Source organism: Epinephelus fuscoguttatus, linkage group LG7 (genome assembly GCF_011397635.1).
Source record: "Epinephelus fuscoguttatus linkage group LG7, E.fuscoguttatus.final_Chr_v1".
NCBI classification, from domain to species: Eukaryota; Metazoa; Chordata; class Actinopteri; order Perciformes; family Serranidae; genus Epinephelus; species Epinephelus fuscoguttatus.
The window spans coordinates 44,421,122-44,438,979 of NC_064758.1; the positions used below are offsets into that span (position 1 = coordinate 44,421,122).

General features: G+C 44.1%; 1 protein-coding gene across 1 annotated transcript in view; it reads left to right on the plus strand.

The window, feature by feature from the left end:
• Window positions 1-17,513, plus strand: part of LOC125892256 (PDZ domain-containing protein 4-like) — an 80,610-nt gene extending 63,097 nt beyond the window's left edge. Inside the window, exons 9-17 of the mRNA XM_049582165.1 lie at window positions 2,271-2,779; window positions 3,771-3,957; window positions 7,194-7,638; window positions 9,021-9,447; window positions 9,549-9,619; window positions 9,748-10,094; window positions 12,313-12,453; window positions 12,901-13,013; window positions 16,231-17,513. Of these exons, the coding sequence (XP_049438122.1) occupies window positions 2,271-2,779; window positions 3,771-3,957; window positions 7,194-7,638; window positions 9,021-9,447; window positions 9,549-9,619; window positions 9,748-10,094; window positions 12,313-12,453; window positions 12,901-13,013; window positions 16,231-16,474 (2,484 nt within the window). The 3' untranslated portion in view covers window positions 16,475-17,513. The remainder of the gene's footprint in view (window positions 1-2,270; window positions 2,780-3,770; window positions 3,958-7,193; window positions 7,639-9,020; window positions 9,448-9,548; window positions 9,620-9,747; window positions 10,095-12,312; window positions 12,454-12,900; window positions 13,014-16,230) is intronic.
• The last annotated feature ends 345 nt before the right edge of the window (window positions 17,514-17,858 follow it).

Consider the following 17,858-nt stretch of genomic DNA (forward strand, 5'->3'; position numbering starts at 1 on the left):
CCCTGAGGTCCTCTGGCTCCGGCCTTTTAACCATACCACAAGTTAGGACTAAAACACACGGGGAGGCGGCGTTTAATTATTATGGCCCCCGATTGTGGAACAGCCTGCCGGAGAACCTCAGAGCTGCAGAGACTGTTGATGTTTTTAAAAAGAGGCTCAAGACTCATCTTTTTAATCAGGCTTTTAACTGATCTCTTTATTTATCTATTTTAAATTCCTCTTATAACCGATTTATCCATCTATTATCTATTTTTTATTTATTTTTTATATTCTTACCCTTCCTCTTTTTACGTTCTTATCTCATTTAACCTTTATCTTTTGTTATTTTAGTTAGCCTATAGGTTTTAGTTTTGATGCATTTTATGTCTCTGTTTTAGATCACTCTTACCTAGCTACTAACTCAATTTTATGAGCTAAATAGCTTTTTGTTTATTTGGTTCTTTTTATACCTTTTATCCTATCCTACTGTTTTAGTCCCTCAGTTTTTAGCTCCAGTGTTTCCTCATGGGGGCCTGCCACACTGAGAGTTGTTCCTGGTCTCCCGATGGGGGTGCCGTCGGGAGACCGCTCTGATCTGGGTGGCTGTAGGGCACTGCACTTCGGTGTGGAGCCTCATGTCTGCCCGGGTCGGGGTGATCTCTACGGCGGCGCTCCCTGTGGCCGTGGACCGTAGGCTCTCTCGGTGTGGACGGCCCCCAGAGGTGGCTTTTTCCTTGCCTTGGGTCTTGGTGCTCGGCCATGTCTCTTTAGTGATAGCTAGTGTGTGTGTGTGTGTGTGCGTATGTGTATGTTTATGTATCTCTATGTGGGGTGGGAGGGTTGGGTTTTCTCTTTTCTTTTTTGTTTTCTGTTTTGGTTCTTTGTTGTTTTTAACCTCTGTGAGGCACTTTGTGTTACTGTCGTATGAAAAGTGCCATATAATTAAAGTTGATTTGATTTAATTCGATTTGATTTGTAAGTTTCATATGTAGCAGATGTTTTTTATCTTTATATTTAAGTTCAACCCTGTCTAGCTCCGAAGTCACTGGAATCATAAAAACACGGGACCTGATGTTAAGTAAAGATCCCCCTGTTAAGTGTGCCAATAGATGGTATGCACTCACGTGATGTTTGTCTTGATGTTGAGAGTGGCATTGGAGGAGTCTCTCTGACAGGGAAGGATCTAAAATTTTGGGACACATCGTCAGTAGTGTACACTTTGAATCAGGGAGTGTTTCAGCCTTTCAACACTAGACACCCTCATCAAAGGCAGCCAGCTGAGTGGGTCATGTTGGTGTTCTCTGAGCCCAGCAAGGGTCCTTCTGCTTGATCCACATCCACTGGCTGCTTCTTTCGGCCGCTTCAGAGACTGATCTAATTGTCTGCTGCAGAGCCTGTCCATGGATACCAAGGTCTTTCAGCAACCTGATGGTGGAAGAAGCCACAAAACCTCTGCATCCCACTTCGACCGGATAGACCTTCGCATTCCATCCTCGTTGTTGTCGAAGACCAGTGCTTGGTCACTGACTTCTGGCGTAAGACACAGACAAGAAAAAAGCTGTCCTTTCGTGTCGACATGATACGCGGCTGGCAGCCCTTGTTGTTTAAAGGTACCTGGCGGCATCAGGGGGACATGTGGTCTGACAACAACAAAAGTTAAGGTGCCAAAAGTCAGAGTAGGGCGGGTGGGAGGGGTGGTGGATGGGTCCAGCAACCACTGGCTTTCACCCCGCTGTTCACTTCCTGTGTGACTGTAAAGCCAAACCCTGGTCGTTTTCTAAACCCAACTACATGCATATGTTGGATAAACGTAACCATGTGTGTTTGTTGTTGAAGGAAAAAAACATCAATTCACAGTGTTGTACGGACGTAGTGCTTTTATTTTGAAAGAGACTGTATGCAAACTGTACATTTCCTGTGAAAACAGAAGTGTCAGCATTTGCCAGTCAAAGCACAGTGGGGCGGGACTGGGAGAAACGCTGTGGTCTGGTGGGTGCATCTATCGTCCCAGTGTGTCGCTAAAAGTCACATTTGCTGGTCTTGGCAGTCATCTCACCGAGACGTCATCAGGGTCATGATAATGAAGGCCACAAGCTGACACGCATTGGTCTTGTAATGAAGTTGCTGTCTATACTTTAAGTGTTGCTGTTGTTTTGGCTTCTTTAGACTTTCTGAGGTCACCATGGTTACCCAAAAAAGTCCGTTTACATAATTTCAGCCATTTACAAACCAAATCATTTGACGAATGAATTTTTTTTATAATTTTCAAATTCATTTTCTGTGTCCTCCAGAATGACAACCCTGATGGTCCGGAGGAGGACATGGAGCTGACTCTGGAGGGAGGAGGCTTCCATCCAAACCCACGAGCCTCCTCCTGCTCCCTCCCTTCCACCCAGCCCTCTGGCTATTATCGCCTCTGCCGGGGAGGAGGAGGAGGAGGAGGAGGAGGAGGAGGAGGAGGGGGGGGCCTGGCCTGCCCGGGGGGAGCAGGAGGTGGAGAAGGTCCTGGGGATGATGTGGATGTGGAGGAGGAGGAGGAGGATGAGGATGGGGAGGAAGGAGAAAGAGGAGAGAAGGAGGACAGAGACCCCCCTGTTCCCCTCCCTCCTCTGCTGAGCCTGGCTCCTCTGCTGTCTAACAGCCAGGAGCTGGATAGCGGAGTGGGCCGGACAGACGACAGCACCCGCTACGAGGAGTCGTCTGAGCACGACCTGCTGGGTGATCAGACCAGTGCCTGTAACACCAACACCACCAACACACCAGGCAGCACCAGGAAGTTCAGAGCGGGACCCAGCCCCAGGTAGGACCAGGACCCCAAGAAGTGGTGCCCATTTTCACAGTGGCCAAACGGTGTAATAGTTACATCCAACACGTGGTGATAGTGGGCCCAAAGAGCCACTCATGTTAGCGAAGCAATGACCTGGAAGTTAGCAGCTCGGACGCAGCAAAGCTGGAGTTATGGTTAGGCGCACTTTTGATGATTGTCACTCAGAGATGGTGTACTATGTTGCAGACATAGACACAGAGTCACTGTGGTCACCATGAAGACAATAGTTTTAAATCCACAATAGCTATGTTTCCATAAAAGAAATACGAATCCTGTGTGTTTCCATTAAATGTACGGACTTTGGTGAAAACTTGCGCGAGTTTTCCGCAGAACCGGAAACAAAACAAGTCTCGCATTCTTCTTCTACGTTTTCTGATGGTTGGCAACCAGCTTGTAAATGCATTACCGATTTTGAAAAACCCGGCTAAAGCGAGTGTATTTTAGTTTGTGCGAATCAGGGGATTTTAATTCGAATTTTGGCGTTTCCATCATAATTTTCCGATGCGATACTTCTAGATGCGCATCTAAACAGGCTGATGGAAACATGGCTTATGATTCTGACCTGCACTCAGCGTCTGTGTCGACAGAAACATAAAATAAAAGCCATAAAATTTACATCACAAAGCATTTGACCAATTCTAAACTGGGCAGAACTTTGAAATGCAGTCTTAAAGCTCGCTGAGTCAGTGGAGCGCTGGACTAAAAGGAAAGGCTTCTTGTAATTTAAGTCTTTTTTTTTTTTTTTTTTTTTTTACATTTTTTTTAAATTAACCAGCTAATTAATGGCTGTCAGCCTGTCGAAAGCAAAAATAACCAAAACTGGTATTTTGCCAAATTTTCATCATGACAGGAGCAAAATATCTGACTGACTTCAGCCATGAGGATAGTAACACAACTATACTGAGAAGATCTTTCAGATTAGTTTGTAATAATACAGCACACCCCTCCTGTTTCCTGTACCCAGACCCAGTCCCAGACCCAGCCCCGGCCTCGGCCCCAGCCCCGGACACGGCAGAGGAGACACCACCCCTCCTTTCCTGCATCTGCGAGACCTCCAGCTCAGCTCCGACTCCCTCCCCGGCATGGACTGGGCAGCTGCAGGAGGAGCAGGAGGAGCAGCGTATAGCCCCCACCACCATCACCACCACAAGGTATATCAACATGAGTCTTGTTGAAGCAGGGGTCAGCAACCTGTACTATCAACAGAGCCATTTATGGCCATAGAAAAAAACAATCATATTTGAGCCTTACAATGAAGGTCATGGCGGCACGGTGGTACAGTGGTTAGCATTGTCTCCGTGGTCGCTCTGTAGTGGGCTATTTAAGACTATTTAACTCTTTAACTTTACAGCTCTGGTGCTGAAAGCAAACACATCTGTCCAAGCACTTTTAAATTTGCAATATTCCGCCAAGACTGTTCCTGTTTCAAATTCAGAATCCACAGCTCGCCGAGCTAATGAGATTCAAGATGAGCCACCGCTATTAGAGGAAAAGGTGCCAGGCTGTAGACCTACGACGCACATTTTACTCAACAAAATGTTAAAGCATTATTTTATTTGGTGTAAAGACTACACATTTTTACTACTGGAGAATGTAATCACTTTAGGCCCACAAAAATAGTAAGTGAAAATTAAAATGTTAAAAATAAAACTAAAACATTTTCCATTCTACGTAACTTTTTTAAGCCACAGGGAGTCACTGGAGAGCTGCATGTGGCTCCAGAGCCTCAGGTTGTCTAGTTAAAAAAGTGAGTCTGATGATATTCTTTATTTTAGGCTGCTTTCACACCTGCCCTGTTTGGTTCGGTTCAATCAAACTCAAGTTTGTTTGCTCCCTCAGTGCGGTTCATTTGGGCAGGTGTGAACACAGCAATCACACTCAGGTGTGCACCAAAACAACTGGACCGAGACCTTCTTGAAGAGGTGGTCTCAGTCCGGTTCCAAAGGAACTCTGGTGCGGTTGGTTTGTGGTGAGAAGGTGTTGCGACCTGGATGTGAAGCAACTGCAGTCACATGACACATTGTTTGGGTTAAACATGAGCATGTTACAGTCCTGGAGGATTATTAATGTGCACCTCCTCCTGTACTGCCTTAATATGCACATTCAGCACATCCAATGCATCAAAACATTGTTTTCTAGTTGGAGCCGCGTTTGCCTCGTTTTCAAACTGTATGCTTTGACTAAAATGAACAATGACAGCAATATAGTCCACGATGAGCAGCGCTAAAATCAACCTGCGTAGTTGTCCCTCCATTGTGACATTAGAAAGTGTCACATTTATCTTGCAAGTGTACTCTTCTTCAACGTTTGCTTTACTTCCTGGATTTTTCCCACATGGAAATTCTGACCAATCAAGAGCAGCTTTCTCACACAAGGCATTTGATCTGGTCCTCTTGTAAATGCTGCTGTGAGAACACGAACCAACTCTAGGCAATTATACAACTTTGGAACAACATGAGTCCCTGATTCAGACCAGAGGAGACCACTCTAGGGCTGAGAGCAGCCTGAACTATTGTTATCAAATCCCATTAAACAGCCAGACCAACAATGTATCCTCTTCCTCTGTACCATAAGGCTCCATTTTTGTCCAAAAAACCATCAGTGAGACACACTGTTGCTCCAGGTGACATGTTCCTTCATTACCATGAACACACACTATAGATTAATTTGACTCCCACATACACCTGACACAAATACTCACTAGAGCACTAAGGCCCAATCCCAATACCTCCCCTTGGCCCTCAAAATGAAGCAACGAGGGGTAGGGGTGGAAATCTTTACCTAGGAATTGGGACACCACTCACTACATCACCGCGTCAGTTACATTCATGCATACGTAACTATTTCAAACAGGAAGCTGTGAGCCATCTACATTTCCAACCGGCATCTACAATGGAGTCTCATTCATCCTACTGATCGCGTTTGCCACATTCATCATGCTTCGTTTGATGAACGACAGACGACAGGGGACTTCTGCTAGCTAGCTAGTCAGCTAACATTACGAGGCAGCATAGTTATGCTAGCTGGCGTGTTATCGTAATGTGAAAAGTCCGACAATTTTGCAGAACAGGACAGATGACAGACGCCAGATAGTGCGAGCTAGCTAGCTAGCTAACAAGCAACCTGACGACGGTAACGTTAGCTGTGTATGAACTTTTTTCCCCGTCTCTTGCTCGGTGGTAGCCATGGCGACATCTACCCCTCGCTGGCAAGTCAGCATCTGAAATCCCTCGCTCCGAAGGGCTAGTTTCATACCCACTACCCCTCGTCATGCCCCCTACCCCTACACGCAAAAGGGGGGGTACTGGGACGGGCCCTAAGTGTGGATTAATCTGCTGCTGAAAATAGTCCCCAATAAATTTGCTGTTTCTTAAAACTACAGTAATGATCTGTTTTTGGTGATTAAACTTTGTCGTCCTCAGTTGGAACCGATGGGCGTGGGGCTGACCAGCACAGGCAGGGTAGGAGGTGAGGAAGTACTGAGAGACAAACTAACACATCGATGGTCTTGAGGGTTTTCATAGGATTTGTTGACGAGACCAAAAACACAGAATACAGCTCGACTTATTCTTTTAACAACTGAAATGACCCAAATGGCTCAGATGGATGTTGGGGATGTTCCGTGTGCGCTCATGTGCTTCAGCACTGAGAAAACCCTTTACGCTATTATTTAGAGTGGTGCATTTCAGTCGAGCTGTCAGTCGTCTCATAGCAACAGGAGCTGTGACCAGTGCTTCCTCTGTCTTTACTGCTGCTGGATGAAAAGAGATAAAAACATTTTACCTGCTGTCAGGATGAAGATCCCTTTTAAGGCACACTTTCCCTATTATCCAACATTCAGCACAGTTGATATTCATATTGCTCTTTTCTTTAAGAGATGTGGACTTTATTTGTATCAGATATTAAAGAAGACTAAGATCCTACAGTCATGAGGCTGTGCCCTACTGAGATTAATGCTACCATCGGCATGCTAACATGTTCACAACGACAATGCTAGCATGCTGACATTGGGCATTTATAATATTTACCATGTTCTCCATCTCACTTTAACATGTTAGCACGCTGACATTGGTTAATTAGCACCAAACACAAAGTACAGCCAATCTGGTCTCAGAAATACATCCAATGACTGACCCGGGTCACCTTACATGACGGTGACACTTTAACGTGCCATCACCACAGAGACAGGGCTGATGCAAAGTCAATTAGAACACACAAATTCCCTGGTTCAACAACCTCACGTTATGGGCAGTGGTTAATGTTACGACCCCATAAGTAGTATAAAGAGTGAGAAAGTCCATGTACGATGGGAAGTCAAGGTAGTGGATGGGTGGCTCAAACAAGGAGATTATTTGTGTGCTGCTAACACCTGACTTCTGATCTGCAGCACTACCACCACCATCACTACCAGCCCCCGCTAGCGATGATGATGCCGGGCCTGACGGAGGAAGAGTGCCAGCGATACCAGGAGCTGCTGGAGATCAAGTGCCAGTACGAGAAACGTAACGAAAAACAGCAAAGAGAAGCGGCGAAAAATGAGTTTAAAGACACTGAAGCAGAGGTGAAGGACCAGGAGGAGAGAGAAGAGGCAGAGAGGGGAGGAGAGGAGGAAGCTGCTTCTTCATCTGCGGTGGACGTGAACTGCAGTGCGACTCTAAGCGAGCATGAGATGGCGCTGATCGAGGAGGAGTTACGCCACCTGGAGTTCAAGTGCCGCAACATTCTCCGAGCGCAGAAGATGCAGCAGCTCAGAGAGAGGTGTCTGAAAGCCTGGATGATGGAGGAGGAGACGGTGGCAGCCGGAGCAGGGCGACCAGGCCCTCCTGAAGCAGGTAACCATGACAACAACTAAATGGGAACGTGTAAAAGAAATTCCCAAATCTGACATCCTGTGTGTTCTCTTGTATGATGGGAGCATTTGAAGGAGAAAAAACAAATTAGAAATTCCACTTTATTCCAACTTATGACTTGAAGGAATAATTTAAACAAGTTACGGCAGAGACTCCAGATGGTCACTGCTCCGGGCCTGCAGACAGTCTTTGCCCCCTTTTTTTTTGTACAGATAACTTAATTGTTCTTTTATTGCCATAAAGGGCCACTGTGTAAGATTTAGGGGGATTTAGTGGCATCTACCAATGAGGTGATGAGCAATGAGATTTCAACCAGCTGAAACTTCTTCTGGTTAAAATTCCTTCAGTGTTCGTTGTTCAGGAGGTTTTTACTGGGAGCTGAATTATCTGCAGAGGTCTCTTCCTCTTCAAAACAAACAGACCAGGTGATTTACTTTGGTGAAAACACTAGATAAAGCAGTTTTATGTTACAAATCAGTGTTTCTGCAACGTTGTTTGGTGTATCTGCTCAGGCTGTTTCGTATGTTTCATTACGAAAAGCAATGCACAGAAATTTGTACAAATCCTGCGTATTTTGAAAGGCTTCAAACATGTGATCAATGCGCTGACGGCAGTTAACAAGGAAGCAGTCCCTAGTGCTTGTAGGGAAGCAGGTTGGGGCAGTGGATGGGTCACAAAAACACAGACTTCCACCAGAGACTTTTCCGTGGAGTCGCATGTTCAGATCTGTGTGAACCTTGAGTCATTGTAAGGTACGTCCTCACCCTGTTTCTTTCCCTAAACCTAACCTCCATAACTATTATCACCTAACCCTAACCTTGATAAACTTTTATTGTCTCAACCTAACCTTAATAACTTAACATTATTATGTAACTGTACGTTAGAAAGTAACGTCATCTGTGGGGCACAAATTTGTAGGATGTCATACGCAACGTTCTGTGAGAACTGGTTGGTCTGGTTGGGCCGATTGCACCTGCAAATGTGTGCTCACTTTATTTCTAATCCAGATGGTCAAGAGGTTTTAACTGGGAGCAGAATTATCCTCAGAGGTGTTTTCCTCTCCAAAACAAACAGACCAGATGATTTAAACCCGTAATAACCCTGAATAAAGCAGTTTCACGTACATTTTTTTTTTTTTTTAATCCAACGCTCTCGTTGAGGGGCTGCTAACTATGGTGGCCAATGTGAAAACGCGAAAGGTCACTCTGTTCACCAAATTGATGAGACCAAAATTAGTTTCAACAAAAGTCATTACCAAAGGAGAGCCTGTCTCCAGATGTTAAGTGAGTGAAATGTGCGTGTTGTTGTTCCTTTGCAGTTCCTCTTTAAACTTGGAACTTAAAAACAAAATTCTTTACTTTTAGGTGTGGATAATGACAACGAGGATGATGATGATAATGACCCTCATCGTCACGAGTTATCGGCTATCAATGAGCTCCCGGAGCGAGAACGATCCGATGACAAAGACAGCACCAGTGCCTACAACACCGGGGGGGAGAGCTGCCGGAGCACTCCGTTGGTTAGCACTGAGCAGATCCCGCCTCTCCAGGAAGAGGAAGATGAAGGAGGAAGACGGCTGATGTCTCCACCTCCTCTATTACCTCTCGCTCGCCTCCCCCCTCTGAACTCCCCCCTCACCCCGCGGCGCCACGGGCGGGACCGAGACAGAGAGAGGCGCCACTCGAACCTCAGCTGCTCTTTCTCCCCGAGCACTTACAGGAAGTACGAAACAGCCAATGGCAACGTCGCACACGGGTCAAGCTCCACCCCCTCTACACCTTCCAAGTTCAGGTCTTCTTCATCATTTTGATTTTAACACATTTTGTGAATTTAAACTTTGTAAAACTGCATAAATAATTTGGATATTATGCTGGATTTATCGCCATTATCAGGTCTCTGACCAGAGAGGCGGGGTCTTCTTCAAGAAGGGGTGTGGCTGATGGAGGGCGGGGCTCCAGAGCAGGTAAACGACAATTTAACTGTTCTCCACAGCGTCAACATTAGGCGATGTAATGTTAATCAGCAAATCACTTGCGTCCTAACCTTATGAGTTTGCTAACACATGCTAATGTTGCTGTGTTATTGTTGCAGGTGGCGCCACCGACAGGCCCGGAGGTGGAAGTGCAGAGTCCAGTCCTTATTTCACCAGAAGACACCACAGCAACAACAAACCATTAGAGCGCTACCAGAGCTGCATGGCGCTGCCCTCTGAGGGCCTGGTGGACCCACTGGATCGAGTGAGAGACAGAGCGAGGGCCGAGGGCGAGGAGAGGGGGATGGGCACGGGCAGCAGCGGCCCAGCCAGCCCCAGGAGTGTGAACAGCGCCCCCTGTGGTCTGGAGGACCACCATACAGGCGCCTCACGGTTAGGACTCGCGTTACCACTCGGGCTGACACACTCATCGCCAACTGCGTCACCACAACGCATGGAGTGGAAGGTAAATGGTGTGATGACGTTCTCTCTTTGTGTTCTCATTAAGAGGACCAGCTCTGATAGACAGTCACCCTCCTGCTTTTTACTAACCATAATGATAAATGAAATTGGCTCCTGCTAAAATGAAATCCTCACATCAGCTGGACAAAACTTTGTGTGGAGTTAGCTGAGCCACTGGTCAAACCTATGTGTTTATTTTCAGGTTCATTGGTGTTCTGGCAGAAACCCAAAATATATGTTTACATGCTTTAATGTTCAAAAAACACTTTATCGTCCTCATACTGTCTGAACTGAAACACCTGCATTCATCCTCTGTTCCATTTTAGCGCCTGTCTCTTTAAGCCCCCCCTTCCATTAAAGCCTAGTCTGCTCTCATTGGCCAGCTTCTTCAGGTCTTCTGCATCTTGGCTGCTGGGAAATGACAAGCAGCCTTTTCTACCGTGAATAATCACTAATAAAAATTTCAAAACACAACCAGACATGTTCCAGCAGGAATATGATGCAAAATGTGGGAGAAATTAACAACATCAGCAACCACGATTACATGTTTCTCTGACATTAGCACTTAGCTACATGTAAATTAGCAGAGTACTTGCAGCTGAGGAATAACTGTACAAGAGATATGAGGCATTTTCTACAGTGAAAAATCACCAGTAAAAGCTAAACAAGAGCAGACATGTTCCAGCACGAATATGATCCAAAATCTGTGAGAAATTCAAAATAGCAGAAACCAGTTTCACATGTTTCCCTGACGTTAGCATGTAGCTATATGTAGCAGTGTATAATGTAAACATTTACAGTAACATGTAGGGAGCAGAGGACCATATTAAGAAATCTGGAATGAGGCGACGTCAGCTTGTTGCTGAAGTAGAAAAAAAATGTTGGACAGAGTATTCAAAACGGTGTGAAGCCTGAGGTTGTTTTTACCTACGTTTACCTTTTTATTTGAAACTTGAGCCACATTTATTATGAACATCTGACATTGCAATGTTATATACTAGTCCATAGCCATTGGTAGCTTTGTCACCTTCTACCTATGCCAGTCCTCAATGCCTATGTGCAGTTTCACATAGATTGACCACGTCAGTGAGTAGAAAAACGTGGGACAGACAGAATGACTGACTGACAGAATGACACACTGACAGTTTCCGTGATTATGTACAGCATACCATACCATGACTTAGTCATACCAAACATTAGAAACAACACCAACATTGGTCCACAGGGGGAGCCACAGCGATCGGTCGCATTTTAGCCATTTTGAAGCATTTTTCTGTTGTTATAGCGCCACCCAGTTGCCAATTAGAGTTAAATTTCTCCAGTCACCTTGAGGCGTCCTGTTCTACATATCTACCAAGTTTAGTAAAAATCCATATGGCGGTTAGGCCTAGATAAGAAATGAGCTCTCTAGCGCCCCCATTTTGTTTGATGGGGTCAATAATGGAGGGGTCCCCTCAGATTATGTGTGGTCATATGCCTACAAAGTTGCGTGGTGATGGGTGAAACCCTTGAGATGTTCTACACCTTTATGTGATGAGCCACGCCCTCCACAATATTCATTGCCTTATAGAAGCTCAGTTTTAGTAAGTTTTCCAACTTTTGCCAAGAGGGAACTTTAGATATTGGTCCCTAGATTATGTTCACCCAGTTTCATGCAGATCGCTCAAACTTCCTAGGAAGAGATCCATTTGAAGTGTTTTTCAAAAAATTCAAAATGGCGGAAAATCTATATAAGCGGAAGTTATGGGTTCTTGAGGCAAATGTGTTCCTCATGAGGAGAGGCATCTCTGTGCAAAGTTTCATGTCTCTACGACATACGGGGCATGAGATATGCCCATTCAAAGATTGACATTTCAATGGGTTGCTATAGCGCCCCCCTTTGGCCAATTGATGTAATATTGCTTCATTGGCATCCTCCCATGACCCTCTACCACTGTGCCAAATTTCACATGGATTGACCAAGTCAGTGAGGAGAAAAAAATGGAACACACACACACACACAGAGTTTCATCATTATATAGTAAGATGACAACAAAAGGAAAAGCATAATGGGTCCCCTTTAAATCTGCTTAGTGATTAACCACAGTGGCCTCCATATTGTTTGACAAATTCATATTTATTTTTCTCTGTGATGCTGTTGAAAGGAAACATAACGGTCTGTTTTACTCATTTCCTCCATGACTTTGCACAAGAGGCAACTGATTTGTCCTTTTTGTGTTCAGGTAAAGATCCGGAGCGACGGAACTCGTTACGTGGCCAAGCGGCCGGTCAGGGATCGTCTCCTGAAGGCCCGAGCCATGAAGATCAGAGAGGAGCGCAGCGGCATGACGACCGATGACGACGCTGCCAGTGAGATGAAACAGGTGGAGTGTGCACAGGAAACGCATGAATTGACACGTTGTCCCTGAATGTCCAAAACTGATGCACGAGGGTACCCATCAGGTCACAGTGTGACATGTAGGTCCAGTGACAAAGCAGCGGGATTTGACGAGATGGGATGAGAGTGTCTTGTTCTCGCCCGCTCCTCCTGCCGATCACAACAGTTATGACGAACTGACCACTGATAATTACCAGTGAAATGAAAAGACCTCAAACTGAAGGTTTATTCTGTGTCTCTAATATTAAATAATCACCTCTGATATTGTTTGGAACTGAATTTGTCACTATTTGGGTTCCTTATTTAACATTTTTAAAAATCATATTTACAATAATAATAATTAAACTTTATCATTATTATTTTTTACTTAACAAATTACTAACATTTCGTGACAAACTGTGACAACCGTCTGTGACAACCTGTGCTGCACCAGGGCCGATACTGGAGCAAAGAGGAGAGGAAGCAGCAGCTGCTGAGAGCCAGAGAGTACCGACGAAGAAGAGAGTACATGATGCAGAGCCGCCTGGACTACCTCAGAGGAGACAGGTAGGGAGCAACAAGTCCAGTTTACCCAGACATTTTGAAAAGGATTACTGGGAAGGAAAGAGTCGTGTATCTCACAGAAATGTGTGAAAAGACCAAGAGCTCTTAATAATGTGGTGGTACATAGTGTGTTAAATGACCTGCTGACACCAAGGCAGCGAGGCCAATGGAGATGCAATCAGCCTTTTCTATGTCCGGCCCCTTTTCGCTCTGTGCTCCAGTATCATTGGAACAAAACTGGAACACGGCTGAACCTCAGTGAACTTTTTCCTCCCGTTATCCTTAGTTATACTACATGCTGCCCCTCCCCCACAGGGCTGTAGGCTACATAGGAGTCTTAAAATGTGTTTGTCTTGTTGATGAGCCAGAATAGAAGGAGTCATGGCTCAAAACCAGCCATTACATAGTCTTAATTAGTCTTTGGACATTTCATGTTTACAATATATTTATTAATTTTGAATATTTTTCTTTGTGGTTTGTCACTCAGGAGCTCAGAGTAACTCATCTGTGTGTGTGTGTTCACTATCACACCATGACGTGAAGATTAATGTCAACAATACAATCCTCTTACCTTCCTCAGCTGGAGACGCCACGCAGTGTGAAAACTCATTAAACATCCGGATAACAAAACTCTTCATGAATCCAAACCAATAATCCATCAGTCAAAGTTAATTTATGGAAATCCCAAATTCTGGAACAAGCAGGTTTTGTCTGTTGGTGGTTGTCGAACTCTGACACCTGAACACTGAGCCATCACAGACGTCAGTTAATCAGCATCATTACTATCACCTTTGAGCACAGGGCTTAAAGGGCTGGACTCCAAATGAGGAGTAGCATGGTGCTTTAATAACATGTTGTCAGTAAAATAATAGTATTCATTTTTTATGTGAGGCTGCCAGATAAAACCTGAAGCTGCTGAAAAGACTTTCACAAGCTGTGCTGTTAGAAAATCAACCCACGAGACTGAGGCTGGTTTTTTAAAATATTTTTTGTTGTTTTTTTGCACAGAAAGGTTGAAGCTCACTGGATGACTCAGAGTGTATCAGGCAGTCAAACTACCTCTGAAAGAAATCCCTGCTCACAGCTGCATTATCAAGCGACGATTACATAACTCTGTTCTAAAAGGAAGACAATGGTGGAAACAAATGGCTGCCTGGAAAGAAGGAGATTATATTCATTTGCAGGATTTTTTTTGTGAGAGTTATGAGACTCAACCACACAGTGTTCATGCAGGCAGAAAACCAAAACAACAAAGTAAAAGAAGATAAAAGCTGCGTAGAGCTGAAGAGTTGGTTTAGCGGAACACAGGAATCTAATTTTCTTTAAAAAGAAGTGCAAAAAGCTGCAAAAAATACTTTAACCCAAGTCCAACAGAAATCACATCATCTGAATAGTTTATAAAAGAAGAAACATATCTATATATTTATTTAAAACCAATTTATTTACATTGAAATAACACCTATAAAACCCTTGAAGTCCTGGAAGGATTGAAAGAAAAAATGTGTACACAGAAGATTAATGCACACTAGGACACATGATGGTACAAGATCGTGGCCACGTTTCCCAGTTAAGATCGACCTTTAGTCTAAAGAGCACAGTTAAGAACGTCTTAGCTAAGAAGGGTCGCTAAGATAAGAGTGTTTCCCAGATGAGTTCTTAATGCCCTTCTTAGGATCGCTCTTTAAGACGCTCTTAACAGGAGCTGTCCACTACTGCGCTGCTGAAACTAAATCAATCAATGTCAGGCAAATCAATCACGCACCACTTCATCAGCACATAAGTCACACACAGCGCTGCTACCTAACGCACTAATTCCCTGCTGCTCCTGTTTAAGTGTGTTCTAATAATTCTAATGAAAAACTAAGACGATAAATATTTGTTGATGACCTATTTTCATGACGAAAACAAGACCACAACTAAACAAGAAGTAGTCTTGGTAAGAGAATCATGAGGAAATGTATTAATCAAGAAAACACAGACGCCTTGCTGAGGCTGGTGCCGTCTCCCACCACCTCCAGGAAGCTCCCCACTGCGTAAAAACGCAGCGCAGCCGGGCACTGCACCTCCAGGCTGAGGGCCAAATTGCACCGGGTTGCCCTCCGGATGTGTGGAGACACTAGCTGATGAGGCGTTGTATCCCACACTTGTTATTCCTCATACGTATTTTTTCTTCTCATTATTATTTTTGTTCCACCGGATTTCGGTGCGTAACTTCAGCCACAGCTTTGAGCGCACACAGGGTCTTCATAAAACATATAGATTCAAGATTCAAAGTGTTTATTGTCATATGCACAGTAAGGACACGCGTATCTCTGCAGAATGAAATTCCTTCTATTCTGTCACCAATTAATGCTAAACAATATAAATCTGAAGTATAAAATAGATCAAAATATATACGCTGTGCACTGTTTCAACATCTCCTTGCTTAGTGTAATATTAATGTGCCTGACGCAGCTGGATCTGTGAGCGTTAGGTCGCTAAGAAGACTGTTAAGAGTGGGTCAGCTCGATCCTACAACTCCTTCTTAGTGAAAGATCTTCTTGAGCTAAGAGCGATCTGGGAAACGCGGCCCTCGTTTGTACAACATATATTTCAGGGCTCTGGAGGAATCAGTCAAAACCAAGCAGCAACTTCCAGGGCTGAAAAATGAAGCAAACACAGAAGTACCAAAAACTTTGGTTAAAACTTCACAGTAGAAATAAACATGTTTACAGCCTGGTACAAAAACAGTTTGGGTCTCAACAGCTAATTTCGACATTCATGGCAAGTGTACAGGGGGTGAAATATATAACACACTGTTTACATTTCATTAATAATAAAAAAAACAAAACAAATAAACTTATTTATAAAGCACTTTTCAAAACAAGGTTACAAAGTGCTTTCCATGGTTGATCCTAGATAACAATGCAGGATTCAAGTAAATAAAGTGACGCAATTTTAAGAAAATGGAAAGAACAATATAAATAAAATAAAGATGAAATACTGTCACTGAAGCAGATAAGCAAAGTTGGCAACTAACTGCCCTAAAGATTGCACTGTTGCACTGAGGTACAGCAAATTGAACAATTAAAATAAAAGAACAAAATAAAGATAAGACATATGAGACAAATAAACAGTATATGGAAATTAATAAAATGCTTTTTTGAACAGAATACTTTGAAATATGTAGTATATGTACAAAAGAGGCTTGAATCAGTTTTGTTCTTTGGTTTCTATCCAGGGACATTTCATCATCAGCCCGGGGAGCCGAAGACCTCCATTCATCCCAGACGGCCCAGCTTCACACCCGACAGGACTCCCCCAGCAACAACATCCTGTTACTGAGCCAGAAGAAGATCATGAAGAGGAGGAATCGCCGCATCCTCGACAACTGGATCACCATCCAGGAGCTGTTGGCTCACGGCTCGAGGTCACCGGACGGGAAGAAAATATACAACCCTCTGCTCTCTGTGACCACGGTGTGATGTGAGGAGAAGAGAGGAGGAGGAAGAAGAAGAAAGAAACGGACAATACAAACTTCAAACTATGAGATCAAAGCTTCAGATGTCTTTGGGCTGGAAGGAAGATAGACACGTGTTAACAGAGCAGAGAAGACTTCATATAAAGACGAGGGATTTATAACCTGGAACATTTTGATGTATGTCTAAAAACTGTTCCCTGAACTGTCTTTGATCGTGAGCGTGATGACGAAGGGAAGATACAAGTAAAGGAAACACGAGGATGGAGTGTAAGGACAACATGCAGTAGGAGGCAGCTGAAGTGGAAAAGTGATAATGACTCTGAAAGGAGGACTCTGAAAACAAGCAGCAATAGCCTCAAAAGAAATCAGGAGTGACCCTGAAACCTTGAACAGTTGGGTTACTCGTCCTGAGGGTTGAATCTGGGAGCAAAAAACTGTTATAGGGACTGGATGCTGGATGGCCTGTTAAGCAGCCGAGTGTTCAGCCCAACATATGGGACTGGACTGAATCCTGAGAACTGAACTTCTTTGACATACTTAGCACCAGGTTATATGTCTCTTTAAACTCAGTAAAGACACTTCTAAGAAGGGAACGGTTTGTTCTGGTTCACTGCTGTTTTTAGGACCTCAAGAAAATGTTCCATGATAGACTGGAAGGTAGAGAGACTCTTCTCTGTACCTGAAGGAGACGGGTTTCATGTCCTGGTGTGTTCAGGCAGAAATATAATTCAGATATTTTGAAGTGCGGTTGTTTGGGCTACTTATTCATAGACATAACAGATGTCAGTCAGCACGCCCCCAGTTTGGAGACTCAGGCTGAATGTCCGACAGTGATTTCCACCTGGAAAAGGACACCGTTATATAGCTCTTTTTAAAGCCAGACTCCATTGAGAAAAACAGTGATTTAATATCACTGAACAAAGGATCTACAGCTGCCTCGGTCACTTAGTTTGTACATTACTGTGTGATTTTGGCAACGTTGGCATTAAAAAGGGTTAGTTCAGATTCACCAGAGTCATACAGTAACATAAACTAACTAGTCAGTTAGTCAGTGGGGATAGACAAGCGTCTCCCGTATTCAGCAAGCTAAAATTGCTGTTTTTGTCAGTGGAGTCTGGTGGCTTCGACAAGAGCATTAACAGCTTACTTGTTGAAAATTCCTGGTAAAGTGGTGAAAATGCTCTCAATATAGCGTACACTTTATTTTTTATTTTTATATACTTCATTAATCCCCCCGAGGGGACATTCAATATTTTCACTCCGTTGTCATTAACACACAGGTCTGAAATACACACACATGCACAAACAGGACCTATACATGCAGTAAGTGGAGAGATGTCAGAGTGAGCTGCCCATGGACAGGCGCCCTGAGCGGTTGGGGGGTACGG